General features: G+C 47.3%; 1 protein-coding gene across 4 annotated transcripts in view; it reads left to right on the top strand.

Annotated features, from left to right (window-relative positions):
- Window positions 1-18,365, top strand: part of LOC149331377 (equilibrative nucleoside transporter 2-like) — a 105,768-nt gene that overhangs the window by 78,499 nt on the left and 8,904 nt on the right. For all 4 annotated transcript variants that reach the window (XM_089556498.1, XM_089556497.1, XM_089556499.1 and 1 more), the window contains 8 exons: window positions 3,315-3,368; window positions 10,851-10,932; window positions 13,988-14,136; window positions 15,379-15,473; window positions 16,571-16,621; window positions 16,704-16,789; window positions 17,124-17,270; window positions 18,182-18,215. In XM_089556498.1, coding sequence (XP_089412624.1) covers window positions 3,315-3,368; window positions 10,851-10,932; window positions 13,988-14,136; window positions 15,379-15,473; window positions 16,571-16,621; window positions 16,704-16,789; window positions 17,124-17,270; window positions 18,182-18,215 — 698 coding nt within the window. The remainder of the gene's footprint in view (window positions 1-3,314; window positions 3,369-10,850; window positions 10,933-13,987; window positions 14,137-15,378; window positions 15,474-16,570; window positions 16,622-16,703; window positions 16,790-17,123; window positions 17,271-18,181; window positions 18,216-18,365) is intronic.

Below are 18,365 nucleotides of genomic sequence, written 5' to 3' on the forward strand. Positions count from 1 at the left end.
AGTATCTGAGCCCGGTTGTGCTTTTTTAGAGCGAAAACTCTACTTCGCGACCGAAGCTCCAAAAGCCATTTCATCGCTGAAGCCTGACCTAATTAAATAAATAAAACAAGTATTGCCGCGACCGGGTTTCAAACCGGCGGCAGCACGAACACATCAACTTTGCTGGCCAGTGCACGACAGCTCTATGCTATCGCCGCAGGCGACCACGCCTCGTGTTGTTGTTGTCCTCTAAATAACGGCGCGTACCCACTTCGGAGGATTGGCCAAGACACAGGTTGAACTACAACACACTCTCGCGCTGTGCATTGCACATCGTCGTCTTCATGAACTTACACCTGCGGCTCGAACGGATCAGATGAGGTCAGCTAAACCTCCATCAGAGCTTCACCTGTGTCTAATATCGTCGCCAGACGTGCCGACGACCCAGCAAAGCAAAACCATGAGCCAACTAGACTAAACAAATGATTTCGCACGTCTACCCGGGTCAACTAAAACCCTGCCGACTTTTTTAAACAAAACCAGTAAGGCCACACGCCAGGCACGAGGGTTCAGGTGTTACATCGGAAATACCCACCACATGATAAGTTTACCACATTCCGTTGTCATGTGGGCTTCGGTGGCATCTAAGCCTGACGGGCACATGTTTGAACAAACGCTGGACACAGCATACACCTCACCTGAGAAAACTGTCGATTTTCTCACTTTCGCAGGTGTCGTTTTCAGCTTAATTCAGTTTGAGAACACCAATTTTCCATTTAGAAACAAATGATAGATCAGCGCCTGTACGCAGAATGGCACCAAGGCTGGCGACCGATGCGCGATTAAGGTTTCGAATATGACGTCCAACAGGGAAGTGGCCTTGATAGAAAAGGCTTCGTTTTCCGCCTTTATTGAGAAAAGGCCTGTTTGTGTGCGCGAATAAATTTATTGTTCCGTAGAAGAGGGCGAGCAGTGGTGATTTCGTCATCAGCATCCGTTTTTGTTGGCTTTGCCGCATAGCTTACGAGCACGCGGGTAATGCTGCACAGAAGGCGTTGATGACTGCCGTGTTCTGCTCAACGAAAATTGCTTTCGTTTTCCGCCATGGTTGGCTCTGTGAAACAAGCTTACGTCGATTACCGTCCAGCGCACCAAGCACACTGCGAAACGGTTTGAGCCATATACTACCACGCTGCGAAAACGGAAACTACACCGGACATGCCATGGCCACGCCACGCTACAGTGCCACAGCCAGAGTGGCATCTTTTAAGGCGAAAGCCTTTAATGGCTCATACTGTCATCCGTTAACAAAGCGTGTCACACACGTTTTACTCGGGAACTAAAAAAGGTAGAAGAGGACCAGTGATTGCTTCAGATAGAGGAAGAAAAAAATGAACCTAGAAGCCAAGTTTGATGACTGTAGATTAATTGGTTAATTAATTAGGCAAAAATGTCGAAAAGCGCGGACGTCGATATAGCCACGGGAACGGTGTGACGTCACATCCACCGGAAGTCGTCACGGCATAGTGAAAATTGTCACAGAATGGTCGGAAAAACGTCGTATTTGTGTCAAATTAGATGGAAAAATGTGTAATTAAGCGTAATAAAGATATATAATTTGGGTATCGATAAAGCCACGGGAACGGTGTGACGTGACATCCACCGGAAGTCGCCACGGCATAGTGTCCTGGGCTTTCGCCTCTCAACACTTTATGGTTGGTTTATGGGGTTTAACGTCCCAAAGCGACTAAGGCTATGAGAGACGCCGTAGTGGAGGGCTCCGGAAATTTCGACCACCTGGGGTTCTTTAACGTGCACTGACATCGCTTTAGTTGCCAAAGTGTCCTCGCAAATTTTTAATTGACCACGTACCCGATTTTGGGGGCTAAAGGAGCGCCAGCGTCAAGCTATGCGCCGAAAGCGATGAATCGTCCATCTGGACGATTCATCGGACACTGGACACACTATAAACATCAATGTGCCTATATATGGGAGTCAAAAGGGAGTAAGATGTCCTTTTATAAAAGGGAGTGCGCAAGAGGACAGTTTACGCATTTTTACTCCTTTCTGTAAGGAGTGTACCGGCCCCGCTTGTGCCGCGATATGTTTTCTGCGTGTTTTGTGCCATGCTGGACAGAGCGGGTTATGCGCGGTGATATCAATTTGCCACGTTGAATCGGTACTGAAGTGTTGGGCAGTGCTACAAATCGACATACTTAGTGCGAAATTGACAGTTGGGGTACATTGGAGGTTCGTTATATCTTGTTGTAGGAAACATTTACTTCGTTGAAACGAAATATCATGTACAGTCTTTGTCAAAAGTAAGGCTCCATGGTTTGCTTCTCATTCGTATAACAGAGCCCTCACGGCTTCCATAAACATCAAAAAGTTATTTGAAGGTGAGGGCAGGGGTTCTCCTTACCATACAGAGATTTAGACCTTGAGAGCTGGCATAATAGCTTGAATATACGTCTGATAAGAAAAACGTGCAGCCTGGTTACTTTTGACAAATACTGTGCATGGGCGTCACCGGACCTTCCAGGGGGAATGGCTATTCCTTCGTTATATCCGTTATTCCGTGATAAACCGTTTCGCTACATCGAGGTTTGAGTTATAACCTTGTCCAGCGGCGCGCGTGTTCACAACAGAACAGAACACGCGACAACAGAAGTTCACGCGATGATCGTATTATGTACCGCAGCGAAAGAAAGAAAGAAAGAAAGAAAGAAAGAAAGAAAGAAAGAAAGAAAGAAAGAAAGAAAGAAAGAAAGAAAGAAAGAAAGAAAGAAAGAAAGAAAGAAAGAAAGACAGAAAGAAAGGAGGAAAGAAAGAGAGAGAGAGAGGGCGGAATTCCGTACCTACCTACGGACGTTTTCTAGCTTTCATACAAAACTGAATTGTCACACGAAGCAGGGGGAGTTCCATGAAGTACAGATGCTCACTCCGTGTTAAGTAAAAGGGATAAAGTAACTCCGCTTTGCCTTGCACAAGAAGTCAAGGAACCACTTAGCTCGGGCTAAAGAGCGGACCTAATTTTTACTTATGCACCGAAGTTGCAAATGCATTTTAACACACCATGAGTCTAGGGAAAATCTATATATAAAAGTATACTTTCCGTTCACATCCCTTTCAGGTGAATTCGTACACGACTGTGTGCATTATGAGCTAACATTTTCTCAAGAGTGCGCTCTACCTAGCACTGATTTCTTTGTATCAGGATAAATTTTTGTCGAAGGAGAGCAAAGGTCATTGAATTGCACGGGCATACATACAGAGGGCCCGTAGGAGGAGATTCTCTCGCGTTGATTGCACCTCACTTTCTCTCTATGTCGCAGTTCGGGGGAAGTACCCGCTGCCAAGATGCCGGCGCCTCCGGGACCCAGGGACCCGTAAGTGATCTTGTTCATTTTCGAGACTAATGACCTTTCAAAGATGAAAGGTCACAAACTATAGCCCGGTTGTCCACATATGTACAGTGTTGATAGCGCTCGCTTTCACTCCTCCTCTATGGAAGAGCTTGTGACGTCACTGCACGACATTCACGGGAAGACCTCCCGGGAGTGAAAACTCCGCGCGCAGTCGCTCTAGGAAGGATAACTAGGCCTAAGGTAGGCCGAGGATACTATCACGCACGGATGACATGGCAACGTGCAAGATACTGTGCCGTGCATACCTGTGTATCTCAAAACCTGCTAGGAGGATGGAAATCTCAGCAACGCTACAATCACGGTCCTCTGATGGCTTTTTATTTTACTCGTCATGACACTGCTCGGAAGTTTCGAGCAGGGACAGAAATGGCCACTATATGTACGAGAGGCGCCACCATCCATTAGGGGTCAGCCAGGCCAGCTGCCATATATGGTGGCACCTTAGAGTGCTGAAAGTGTTTGCTGCGCCCGGCGTGTTAGAAAGAAAAGAATTAAAGTTATGCAAGCATTGGAATAGTTGTGGCGCACACATTATAATTTTCTAATTTAGACACGAGTTCTCAGTTTTTTGTAGAGCGTTTGCGCGTATTCTTAGGACAACACAGGATGTTGTCACTCAGTCTATGTACGCAGTCAATGCTGGAAGCATATACAACGTTTCCTCAACAGTGATTAAAAAAAGGGGGTATGAAAGACCCAGGAGTCAGGACCACAACCAATCATCGGTCAAACGCACTGCGAACGAGCGAACTTCGCATATGTTCTACCTGGAGGCCACAGGAGCCAGCTGGAAGCCAAAATCGCTAGCAAGTTCGTGGTAGCGATAAACGGTTCGTAGATGTTGCAACACATTACAGCCCACTACCAGTTCGCAGTGCCAAGAGAAAGGTATCCGCTAAGAATGCTTTGGTCACACTCTGAACACGAACACGCCTATATGGGAGTAAAAATGGGAGTAAGCTCTCCTCTAGCGTACCTGCTATAAAAGGGTGCGCCAGAGGACAGTTTACCCACTGTTTACTCCTTTCTGTTCAGAGTGATGCAGCTTTCATTACCGTTCGCGAACGCTGATGAACGCAGCGTTTATTACATATACGCATGAAGAGTCTGAGCTCAGCTGCCGCACCAAAGCTGCACGTGAAAGTAGCCTGCAGTGGAGGGAGGGGGGGGGGGGGGCAGAGTTTGGCCTTTCGCGAGCCCCATAAAGTGCAGTCGGCGATAAAAGGCGGCAACACTATAGAGTGGAGAAGAAGCCAAGCAGCCAAGGTCAAAGCCGTTCGGGGTGTCGAGGCAAACAAAGAGCGGAACGGTGATAGCGTGAAAAGTGCCGCAAACCCACTCTCGTGTCGGGTCACTAGAACCATATGGGCAAACATGTCTTGAGCGGAGGTTCTCACGTTTGGCGGTCATTCGTTCAAGAGCGGTAAATGAGTGGCGCCGGCACTTGAACATATAGCTTTAAGCGTGAGTTACAGCTATTGTGATGGAATCTAGTTAATTCAAACTCCCAGTTTATTCAAACTTTGGTTGCACTAACATCAAATGCATTGAAAAGGCTCCACTATTTCAAACTCCACATAACTCGAACGAATTTGCGGTCCGCTTTGAGTTCGAATTGTTCGATAGCCGTCATGTACGAGGTCTGTTAGAAAAGTATCCGACCTTTGGCCGTTGAAAAAAAACTTGCATAACTGGAGCGTTGCAAACCTAGTCATCTTTAAAGTAGTCTACTTGGGACTCCACACACTTCTCTCAGCGGTGCTGCCATTGTGCGAAGTATTCCGAAAAGGCCCTTTTCGGAATGGAGTTTAGCTCAGCTGTCGTTGCAGCCATAATGTTCTTCCTTGTCTGAAATCGCGCTCCTTTCAATGGCCTTTTGATTTTGGGAACCAGCCAGAAATCGCAGGGGCCATATCAGGACAGTAAGGAGTCTGTTGAACTACAGGAGTCTGGTTTTTCACCAAAAAATCTGATTCGAGTGCGAGGAATGTGCAGGAGCATTGGCGCGATGGGTGCGCCAATTTCCTGTTGACCTCAGCTCCGGGTTCTTGCGCCGCACAGCATCACGTAGGCAACGGAGGACATCCCTGTAGTACTCTTTGGTCATTGTTTGACCCTGTAGAGTGCGTACTCGTGGTCTGCCACACAGAGGGTGTCAAAGAAAGCAGTCAGCATCACTTTCACATTGCTGCGCAATTGGCGGGCCTTCTTAAGTCTTGGTGACGTGGAATGCTTCCACTCTGACGACTGGGATCTGGTTTCCGGGTCGTACCTGTACACCCAAGACTCGTCACTAGTGATTATGATGTTGATGAAGTCGGGGTCACTGTTTGCGGAATCCAGCATGTCCTGTGAGACTTCAACACGAAGCTGCTTTTGCTCCACCGTGAGCAGCTTCGGCACGAATTTCGCCGCAACTCTCTCCATGGCCAAATCTTCAGTGATAATGGAATGTGCGGAGAAATTGCTCATGTCCACCTCTTCCTCAATTTCTCGGATAGTCACGCGACAGTCCCGCATCACCATAGCGTTCAGTTCGGCAATGACCTGGTCATTTTGGCATGTTGATGGCTGATTGGAGTGTGACTCGTTCTCCACCGATGTGCGGCCATCTTTAAAACAATTGGTTTGGTTTGGTTTATGGGGTTTAACGTCCCAAAGCGACTAAGGCTATGAGAGACGCCGTAGTGAAGGGCTCCGGAAATTTCGACCACCTGGGGTTCTTTAACGTGCACTCACATCGCACAGTACACAGGCCTCTAGAATTTCTCCTCCAAAGAAATTCTAGCCGCCGCGGCCGGGATCGAACCCGCGTCTTTCGGGTCAGCAGCCGAGCACCATAACCGCTGAGCCACCGCGGCGGCTCAAACAATTGTAACACTGCTTAAACTGAGTGCTGCTCATAGCATCTTCACCGAAAGCCGTCTGAATATTTCGAATGGTTTCCACTCGGCTGTCGCCAAGTTTAGGGCAAAATTTGTTGCAGTAGCGCTGCTCCATTCACTCCGCCATTTTCCTTGCAATAAAAAACCGACGAGAGCACTGCACACTGCCTCACTCAAACGCTGCTTCCCAGCGACTGACGCTATCGGGAGGCGGGAAAAAATTCATGCATGCCCATGAAGGTTCAAGGTCGCCTGATGCAAGCGCGCTTGTCTCATATCCATCAGCTGTTCGCAAAAAAAAAATAAAGTCGGATACTTTTCTAACAGACCTCGTATAGTGCGATGCAGGTCAAGAAAAAGGCGGCTTTTATTCGTCAAAGAACCCAGGCCTTCCAGCCAATTCCATGAGCCGATTCTCATGAACCTGCTAGTGTGTCAATACACAGAGCGGCAGATTAAAGGGGATAGTCCCCTCAGTTCTGATCTTCCTTCCCTCTCTTCATGGGCGTCCGGAGGGGGGGGGCAAGGGGGGGCGGCTGCACCCCCCTGGAAAATCACTCACTCGAACCGTGAGTGATGGCCGCACGCCAGGGGCGGTGGTGCGCTCAGCCAAAAGGGTAAAAGCAGCCCCGCTTCGACGCTTGGTCACATCTGCGAAATGCCGCGTCCGGGCGCGCGTCGTTCCGCCGTTTCAAACCACGCCACCGCCAGCTCTGCTGAAGGACGACCTGTTGCAGACATGCAGCGGCACCGGCGAGCATGTGTTTCGAGATGGGTGTCTGTTTCTTTGATCTCTAGAGAGATAGCGACACGGAGGCAGACAGTGCACAGGGCACAGGTCGCTCGCTATAATCATGATACGTTCGTACGCCGGCCCCGATGAATTCTTGAGGGGGGAAGGACAAATCAGCCGTGTCCACCCCCGCTTTGTCGGGCTGCTCAGGGGCAAGCGGGCGACGAGTTGGCGCCGCCGCCGCGCGCTGTCTCCTCCGATCCACGGGAGAGCTCGGTGCGGTAGAAGCGCCGCTTTCAGAACCTTCGGCAAAGGGGATTAGCTGCTTTTGTTCACGGCGACGCAGTCTCCAGAGGCGCTCCCACACCAGCGTTCCTTGCGTCTTCTCCGAAAACCAGCGCCTTTGGTCAACGCAGCCCGATGGCGCCTGCCTGGCTCGCCTGTCACCTCTGGCTGGGCCTCAAATCACAACAGCGCCCATGTACTGTGCGTGTCAGTGCATGGTAAAGAGACCCAGGTGGTCGACATTATCCGAAACTCTGTACTACTCCGTCCCTCATAGCCTGAGTCGTTTTGGGGCTCTGAACCCCATAAAAGCACAAAAACAAATTTTCCGGCCGAATTAGTTGCGGGTGTCCCTTCCCCTCGGAAGTCGCGCGGCGTTCCTTACACCCCAAAAGTGCGCATTCGTGGATATTGTGGCAAGTAAGCCCTTGCACGTGTGCGCGCCTCTGTGTTTGTGCTTCGGTGTTTTTAGTGGCGGGTTGTCAACGAAGGTGAGAACAACCAAGACAGCGGACGAGAAAACGACGAGCGGCGAGCAGTGTGTGTGCGGTTGCTCGACTGTGCGGATGCGCGAGCAAGATGGAGCGAGGTGTATGAAGCTGCGAGCGTGCATTTATCTTGTAAATAAGTTTTCGTTGTATATATAGTCATCTTTTGTTTTCAACGTACTCGTTCAACCATTTTTCCAATCAATATATATGATGACTGTGCACTGAGAGCGTGTAATGAAGCACAGAAATGAATTTATCACCCGTGTAACTACGCAATTCGCCCAGAAAAATCCGAGGCGCCTACAGTTGCTGTTCAAGGAAGACTGACTGAGTGACTGTAGTTGCGTGTTTGTGAACATATTGCGCTGTGTGCTGGTCATCAATTCGGGTGAGTCGAGAACCCGTATGCAGTAAGACAGCACTTCGAGTATTGATAGTATCTTTTTGCATTTTTATTAATTTTAATTGTTTCTTTGTTGATAAACTCCAATGTATCTCTACAATCCGCGCTTTAATTTGCTGCTTGTAATTTTCTTTCATGTGTGTATTTTACTTATTTTTTATTTATATATAAATAAATAAATTTACTCCGCAAATAGTGCCTTTTCGCTACGAATATACCCCCCCCCCCCCTCCGGCGCCAACAACCAATGGGCCCCCCCCTGCAAAAAATTCTGCGGACGCCCTTGCCTCTACATCATTGAGAGGGAAAGAAATGTCGATGATGGTCAATACTGCAGAACGACTTCCATGTTCGAACTTGCTCGATCGCATTATTCGAAGTCTACTTCGGTAGAGTTAACCGTTTATTTACACTTAAAAAAAAAAAACACAAATAAAACATAACGGAAGAACAACAAGGAGAAAACTTACACAGGTGACTGCCTCGCCGATAGGCCTCACGAAACCAGCCCCGGTTCCACTAAAACAGCCTCTTTTAATCCCTATGTTCCTAGCCTCAGTGGGGACATAATTAGGCTAATTCCCAAACGTTCGATCAATCCTAGCTTGGAGAAAGGACGAAACAGCAAATCAAAGATATAGGAAAGAAGTTTTCCCCATCCAATTTTATACCGCGGTCATTCCACTCTCCACTAGTTTTTCGAACATCCTCGCGTTTCTACGTTTCAGCCTATTTGCACACTCACGGAAGAAAAGTATAGTATGTACAGTTTCGCCGGAAAACCCATTCCCAAGGCAAAACGCGTCATCGCTTAAACTGAAAACCTCGAGGACCCTTGCAGGCACAGGAAGAAAGGAGCGCTCAATGTCACTTGTGAAGCTGTCGTGCGAACCGACGTGACCAAATATACGCCATCCCGGACGCCGCAAAAAACATCCGTGAACTGCGGTGGCGCCGTCCTATGGACAAAACGGCGCAAGACGGACGGACGCTCGCTTATTGCGAACGAGTGCGGTGTTATTCGTCTCAAATACATCGAACCACTGCTGCCGCACCACTCGGTTAAAACGAAAGAGGAGGCGCCGTAAGTTCGCCCCCGAAGTTAAAAACAAAAAAAAATCGAGCACTGAAGAACGTCTCTCGGCCCCGCGATACCCCCCGGAAAGAACATGCAGAGTTAAAAACAGAAGAAAAATGGCAGTGGCTAAGCACAGCTAGGCTAGAATTGTACTTAGCGAAAGCAACTTTGTCTAATGACATTTTGGTAGCGACGTCGCATTTCGGCTGGCGAAGCGAGGAGGCGAGCGCAACGACGAGGCAAGCGGTGTGACGTCATATCAAAAGGCTGCGGCGGCTCCGCGTCGAGGCGCGCGGTGTGACGTCATGCCAGATGGCGCGGCGAGCGCCAGCTGCGGCGGTTGCTAGGCAACTGCTCAAGGTCGGTCTCTGTGCCTCCTCGGAGCACCGCCACAGCGAAATAGCAAGTTCGAATGTAGCTTTCGCTGCAAAGGGCGACATTGAAAATGTAGGTAACCGCCGGCCAAGCGCGCGCCGATGGCCTAAATCAGGTCTGATGTGCACCGGCTGGGCGAAGCATCCCAAATGGAAGCGAAGCTACTGGCATGGTCGTGGATGAACTGACAGCAGCATTTGAAAAGTTTGATCACATTGTTTTGTGTCGCCTGCTCAGTTGGCTTCACTTTTTGTGATGCAGCACTACTTTCGTCGCTGCATGGGCCCAGGAACGATAGGTGATGCTGTCGAAGAAACGATCAGGTGCATATAGATTTGTGGCAACATGTCGTTGATGCATAGTTGGCGGGAGTTGGCACGGATGAGTACATTCGTGCGGACGACATCGCAGAGCTGTGTTCGGACGAAGCCGTTGTACGCAAAGTACGAACACTGCCTGTAATGGTAGGAACCTGATTAATGCGGCCGGTATGCCACCAGCTGCCGTGGACGCTTCAACCACGCGACAACGCTGACTTGTGGGCAAGTTGTTATAACATATAGGCTACAACAGCCCGCCTTCACAGGGACGAGGGTAAAAGAGACGAAACACAGCGCTTATTTACCACAATTAGCTTCACCCCAACCCAGAGTCTGGAAAGCGCCGTGGTAGGGTCTGCTTTGTAGAAAATGACGCACATGACGCAGTTTTTAAAGAATAAATGCCACTTTTGGTGAAATTAGTATTTTTGGCTCTAATGCGGGGAGCACACTTACCGCGAAGATCGGATACAACGAACGCGATTCAAGTGGTCGTCAGGTTCGCTATGAGTGGGCTTGACTGGAAAACATCGGGAACCACGCGAGTACTGCGCGCACCTACAGTGACAGGCGTACGCGATTCGCCGTCCTTTATCTTGATCTCTTTGCTCGATGGCTAACTGCGCTCGACTTGGTACACGACTTCTTGACGTGGTATGCCCTAAGGCAGTCTCCAGGCTTGCCTACGGCAATGCGTCGCAAAGCATGGCACCGCCTACGGCTACAGAGTTTTCGATCGATCATTCGACACTTTATCGTGGCATAGATGATTCCGAGGTTAACGTCGCTGTCGGTATTGCCCTAGCGCATACTGAGAGTAGCAGGTGGGATACGAGAGTCTCATGAGCTCTGTATTTTTTTTTCCTTCCGCAGGTACCAGTTCGTGAATTTCACTATGTTCCTCTTCGGCATCGGTTCACTGCTTCCCTGGAACTTCTTCATCACGGCCGATGACGTGAGAATTCGAGAGCACTTCATGGGCTTGTTAATACACCCCGACCATTGTGCTAACACGCGCAATAAAACAAACTGCGCGGGCGCAACAAAAAGGCTTAGCAGTTGCTGCAGCGGACCCCACAGAATATAGGGCGATCCCGAGCTACATATACCAACAACGCAACGCACTTCCTGACACCTCTCTCACGTGACATTTTTTCAAGCAGAGCCACATTTTCATTAGTATTATTACCACAGACGGAGCAAATAACTTCCAGAACGGATTTATTTATTTATTTATTTCGTGTACCCTCAGGGCCAGAGGCATTATAGAGGGGAGTGGTTACAAATATTTAAGAAAAAAAAAAATGTACAGTGCAGCAAACTAATTAGTAATACAAAAATGATTGCTCCTAGTTATACATTATTAGCTGTTGGGTTCTTGGTGTGCTGGTTAATAGTATATAATACACAAAATACACAAAATACAGCGCAGCAATACAGTGAAAAACAAACAAACAAAACGCTCGTACAAAAAACAACAAGAATATAGAATTAAAAAAAAAAAGATGATGCTCCTACTTATAAAAAGTTTTCTAATGCTGTTTTGAAGCGTTGGTTGTCAGTAATGGTAGCGGTAGATGCAGGAAGGTGATTCCACTCAGCAGCTGTGCGCGGAAGAAATGACTGAAACATGGCATTGGTTTTGCAAAATGGAATTCCGACTTTGTTATTGTGATCTAGCCTTGATGAAATGTATTGGGGAGGGGAGATCAGTTCTTGGCGAAGTGAAGGATGATAAAATATCTTGTGAAAAAGTGAGAGTCTAAGGGCTTTACGGCGAGATGCTAAAGATGACAGGCTGAGATTTAATTTCATTGCAGAGATGCTGGCAGTTCGGTTATAATTACATACAATAAAACGAGCAGAATTATTCTGGACCATTTCTAATGAGTGAATTAGGTTTTGTTGAAAGGGATCCCACACTGCTGCAGCATACTCTAGCTTTGAGCGGACCAGTGTCTTATATAGAAGTAGTTTTAGGGAAGAAGGTGCCTTAGAGAAATTACGTTTTAGATATCCCAGCATGCGATTAGCATTATTAATTACGTAAGAAGTGTGAATGGACCAAGTGAGGTTGCTAGTAATATGGATACCAAGATATTTGTAAGAAGAAACAGGATCTAGAGAGACATTATTAAGGTGATAGGAAGGTAGCTGGCCGGATGTTCTTGATACACGCAGAAATTTACATTTTTTGATGTTTAATTCCATTGACCATGATTGGCACCAAATACAGATAGCGTTAAGGTCTGATTGAAGAGAAGATATGTCATCGTCGCAAATTATTTCCCTGTAGATGACGCAATCATCTGCGAATAAATGAATGTTAGAGGAAACACAAGAGGGTAGATCATTAATGTAAATTAAAAAAAGTAGAGGACCAAGTACCGACCCTTGAGGTACGCCGGACTGTACTTTACTTGGCTGCGAGGTTGAGTCATTAGCAGAAACAAATTGCGAACGGTTAAAAAGAAAGCATTCGATCCAAGCAAGCAGTTTGGGATCAATGTTAAGTTGATGTAACTTAAACATTAGAAGGTTATGGCATACTTTATCAAATGCTTTCGAGAAATCTAAAAATATACAGTCGGCAAGTGAACAGCGGTCAAGGATGACGTTTAGCTGATGCGTGAATGATACTAGTTGTGTTTCACATGAATAAGTCTTGCGGAAGCCATGTTGCGATGGTGAGAAAAATGAATTAGATTCGAGAAAGCTAGCTAGATTTGAGGCAAGGACATGTTCTAGAATTTTACATGGGATGCAAGTGAGCGAGATAGGCCGGTAGTTAAAAGGACAATGCTTGTCACCTGATTTATGGAGTGGGATCACCTTCCCTACCTTCCATTCAGCCGGCAAAGAACTTTTTTCGAGCGACTGCTGGAATATCTTTGTTAGAAAAATGGAAGAATAACAGCTCGTGTTTTTCAAAAATTTCGCGTTGATTAAATCGTGCCCAGGAGCGGAAGATGGTTTTAGAGATGAAATTATTGATTCGATGCCTTCTGCTTCAATGGTTATGGGAAACATTGCTGGATAAACACTGTTGTGCGTAGATTGGGGCGTAATATTGGTAGTTGAAGAAAAGTTGCGCAGGAAAACTTCGTTAAGTACAGACGCACATTCGTTAGCTGGAATAACATTGGAAGAGCTGTCAATCAAGGTTATCATGTCATCCGCTTTGGGGTTAATCACACGCCAGAATTTTTTTATGTCGGTTTTAAGCATTGATGGCAGGGTATTATGAAGAAAGTTATTCTTTGCTTGTTTAAGCGCGGTTAAATACTCATGGGCTGCCAGTTTGTATTTAGTCCACCGTGTTATGCTAACAGAACCTTTCGCAGATTTGTAGAGACGCTTTTTTTTATTAGACAAGCGCTTGAGACAGGTGCTGTACCATGGAGCGTTATGGTTACAGACAAGGGTGCGAAGTGGGATGTATTTGTTTGTTAATTCAGCAATTTTGGAAGAAAACATATTCCAGTTAGACTGGAATATGTTTTCTTCTAATATACTGGATGCATGCTAATTAAAGGTACCAACAAGTGGCCAAAACGTGTTCTGAAAATTCGCGCCGCCGCGGCATGCTGCATGTCTCTGCATGCACAGGATAACGTGCACAGCCTGTTAGACACCGCATTCGTTGGCTTTTAGTTAGCATTCAAAAGCCCCTTACTAGCATTGACTTTAAAAGTTGGAACGTCTTCTTTAGCTCAGAACATGCCACAACTTCCCATGTTGGCTTCTGCCTCCGTTTTCACCTAATAAACCTACCACTTAATACTGCTTGTCAGTTTAACTACAACATATATCGATTACAAAGCTTCCTACAACACGGCGAACATCACATAAGCTAGTCCTCTTCAAACTGACCCAGCTTACGTGGGTCACCCCGTACATTGTGATGCCTTTACTTCCAGTGTCTTTCGACGACGTGAAAGCGAACCAGAGGTGCGTTCAGTTCCAACAAGAATGCCTTTTTCGTTTCCCATGTTCTCGTATGCATGCAGTACTGGAGGTACAAGTTCCGCAACGTGAGCGCGCCTTCCACATCTGGCCAGAAGAGCGACATGCAGGCGGCCTTCACCAGCTACCTGGCCATCGCCAGCAAGGCGCCCTACATCCTCTCCCTAGTCCTCAACACCTACCTCAGTCACCGGTATGTGCACCCTATAGCACACGCAAAATGGCAGCTGTATTTTGTTCAAACTGTCACCTGAGGGGACGAAAAGGAATACAAAACAGATTGAACCAACTGCCTAGTCCTCGAAACGCAAGGTAGAGTACCCTGTGTCCTTGTGCCCTTACCGCACCTTCAGCTGACAGTTCAAAGCTTTGGTCAAGTCTTCAGGACACAGGGTTGAGCCTTGAGCAGTATAAGTGGACACTTGAGGCACACCCTAAATTCCGAAGGAGAAACAGCCTTGTCATCACACCTCCTGTGGCATTTTCGAGCTTTAGGGGTGCCGTACGTAAGTGCCCGACCCTACTGTAAAAGCAACTCCTGTAGCCTAATGACTTTTGACCAAGGCTGGACCAACTGGCTTAGATACAAAATATCCCAACCCTCAGCCATCGATTGCTGTCGCACCCTTGCATCGCATGAAGCTTCGTCAATGCCTCGATTCTTCCAAGATTCAGAAGGTTACCCATATGAATTTGTTCAACTCCGCTTACACACCTGTGTGAACATGCTGAGTGGCACAGTAACGAAGACAGGCTTATTCATCGCCACAAGGCGCCCTGACACACGCACAGAAACTACAGCCCGAGACAAACTCTGATGACAAACAAAAAACTAACAGACGATCAATGCGGTTCATGCGGCAGATGCATTAGCATTAGTGTTTCCCCTGAATTTCGATGGGGGCGAAATTCTAGAGGCCCGTGTACTGTGCGGTGTTAGTGCACGTTAAGGAAGCCCAGGTGGTCGAAATTTCCGGAGCCCTTCACTACGGTGTCCCTCATAGCCTGAGTCGCTTTGGGATGTTAACCTCCATAAACCAAACCCTGACGGTGGCGTGATCCAGTCCCCCAATCAGAGTGTGACACGCCGTACCCCTCTCCAGTCAGCTCATCCAATCCAGCAATCACAGTTTGCCATGCCATACCTCCTCACCACTCTTCCCACCCGTAATTAGCGGCCGCGGTTTCCTTCTCGCCACCTGTTGCCTCCCATGACTCACCCTGTCCCAACTTTACACCTGTCCTCTCCCTCCTTTCATCTCTCCTCTCCACTTTGCATCCTTTCCCTCAAGGCTTCACACGCCGCTAACACCAGCCACTTTTTGCGCTAATGGGGGTTCTAATGCTTACGCACTAAAACTTTCAGCATGCAGGTGTGTGTCCCTGCAGCGAACTGTACAATCATTAATATAACCGTGAACCATTTTATACGCAGCATCCGGCCCTCCGTGCGGATAGGCTGGCCTCTCCTGGGGTGCACGCTCTTCTTCGTTGCCACGGCAGCACTAGTCAAAGTCAACACCGACGAATGTAAGGCGCAGCTTGTCCGGAAACCTGTCGCACCTAGAAGGGTACCTGTAGCATCTAGTCAGCACCCACGCGTAATCCCAGGAAGTTTAACGCGTCAATCATTATACCGCTTCTTTCGAAGCACAAGAGCGGCGAAGTCAGATGGTGTCAATCAATTTTCCCTGGGCTGAAGGTGTACCCGGGTGAGATTTTGAAGAAGACGTATGTCAGGTTAGCCAGCAGGCGGCAAACCAGTATCCACATGGATAGGCAATGTACTCCTCCCAAGACGAAGGCAACCACGTATCACGTGAATGAAACATTATGCCTTCGAGAGGCGGCAAGGTTAAAGATGCTGGGTGCCTTAGGCTTCGGCGCCGGGGGCACAATCAATCTCCTCTCAGCTGCCCTCCCAGGGGTGAGTGGGAGTTTCTTCGCATGTCTGAGAAGCTCGCAGCTCCTGCTCTGTGGGATAGATGCAGTGGAATCCCATGGTTAGTAATTTGACAGTGACATCCCTCTTGACTTCTGGCTGCCTGCCCGTACGAATGAAGGAAAAGGGAGGGATTGTCCGTTGGCGACGTTATACATACCGCTTAAGCTGTGCTTTCTGTGACACTGCAGTGGAGGCTAGGCAGGTAAGAAAAGAATACAGGCCTTTGTTCTCATGCCATTGGAGGTGGGCTACATCAGCCCTTGCGACCCCACACCGCCTCCCCAACTCCCCCTTTCACCCCTCCGCACCCCTAGCCTGAACAAATAGCCATTCCCCACAACACAAGGACAAAGGCTCAGCTCCTTCCCTTCCCTGCCTAACCTCTGCTGTAATGCTACAGAAAGTTGACAGTAAGTATAGAGTGTGGAAACACTTGGGCCTTTCGAAGAAACCCAAAATGAAGTGCTATGGAGAATCACAAGTGGTGAAAAAGCTGTCATCAACGCCACAGTAGGAAACTCAGCCTTTGCCAAACATGACGCCAGATCACGAATGCACACAGTCTGGTTCAGTTGTTAGGAGCAGCAATGTCTTACTTACTCGTGCAGGCTAGTAAAAACCTTTGTGATTAAACTTTCTAAGAAGTGCTACATTTATCTGCATTTTTTTTTTTTCCCTACAGACCAGACTGCTTTCATGGCAGCCACATTGGTCATCGTCGTCCTCATCAACAGTAAGTGTCAGAGCTGTGCATGAGGCAGTACACAAACAGCTTATGCGTTGAGCATTACAATGTGTGTTCTGCTTCCCTGCAGTTTTCTGTGGCTTCTTGCAAGGAGGAGGCACAGGTCTGGCTGGTTGCTTTCCTGAGAAATACATGGCCTCCAACCTAAACGGACAGGTATGCTCTACCTCCAGAGGTGTTCAACTGTTTACACATATATTTACACAACACAACTATTACACAGCACTTATGGCAACACATGAATTTCTGTTGTCACGTTAGATGGGCTGGCTAGTTAAGCCGGACTATAGCACACTTATTCTATGATTAGGCAGTTCCTACTTGCTGTTCCTAGTATTTTACAAAACTCACAACTCTGCAAGCAACTGAATGCAATCAGCTTATGCTGATGCTAGCTCAGAAAATGTAGGACCTATGCAATTCTCAAAAATAGTGTTAGGTGAATACATTAGTCAGATTGCAACAGGATGGAACTTTTCATGTTTTCCAGGCAATGGGCGGCATCTTTGCAACAGTGGCACAAATCCTGTGCTTGCTAGGTGATGCATCGGCTACGACGAGTGCCTTGTTCTACTTCCTCCTCGCGGTCGTCACATTAATTTTCACCCAGATCTGCTTCGCAATATTGGTGAAGACGGTGAGTGTCTTGCAGTACAAGAAGCTGCATGTCAACTGAATTGGTGTCTCTAGAAAAGGCAATCAAACCTTGTATGAAAGAAGTGAACCCCATATCGGTGGCACCAGAATATTGCTGATGCTTCAGAAGCCACACAATGAAACCAACTAGGGCTTCCACAGTGTTAAACAATATTTAACCCAGAATGCGTTTCACATGTAAAAGAACACAAGTGTATACTCTCCTGGCTACAAAGCGGGAAAAGTTGATGCCAAATGGCTTCCACTGCTAATAGGAGATGAGGAATATGTGTCGAACAAGGAGCATTTCAGCTCGTTCCAGTGCAGCTCGCAGAGAAACATTACCAGCAGAACCTGGTCTGTGATTCACATCCTGCAATGCTCTGTGGCTGCTACAAACGGAGGTCAAAGAACGGGTGTTTGTGGCAAGTAGACCCTGAGGCTCACTCAGCACATCATATGAGTCAAACTGAAGTGAGAAATACAAACATATAAGCAGAACAAAGTAAGCTCCCCAAAATCAGGAACCAAACGTTTCCCATGTGTTTCATACCTGCTTATTAATAGTCTTATTAATTTCAGTTGTTCTTTTCCGATGCCAGCTTATGTGCCCCGCATGTAACAGCCTCTAGAAACAGTCGTTAGGGGCATTTTGATTAAATAATCAAATAGACAAAATTGCACACTGATTGATGAACACAGCAGTGTGCCGTGATTGGCGACTTGCTGCAGGGAGTACTAAATCTGTAAAAGATGTGCGAAATGAAAGGGTACATGCTTAACATCACGTTGTACTAGTTTAAGAATAATGTCTGCCCCTTATCAAAACCTGTTTGGAGCCCTCCTACAACAACTACAATCCAAGGCAAATTCAGAATAACCACAGCTGACAGTGCAACATTTCCATTGCAGGAGTTCTATCACCACTACATTTCTACACAAGCAGGTGAGTACAAACAGTGCTTTAGTGGTCACCAACTAAACAAGTTTTCAGTTAATTTTTAAAATGTGTCTTGTGTATTTTTATTGTATCATTCACGTTACTTCAGCAATACTTTATTTGGTTCTCATTAGAAAGTTATGTACAAATGTCTAG

The sequence above is a fragment of the Amblyomma mixtum genome, chromosome 8, assembly GCF_055824585.1.
Source record: "Amblyomma mixtum isolate Tamu chromosome 8, ASM5582458v1, whole genome shotgun sequence".
Lineage (NCBI taxonomy): Eukaryota > Metazoa > Arthropoda > Arachnida > Ixodida > Ixodidae > Amblyomma > Amblyomma mixtum.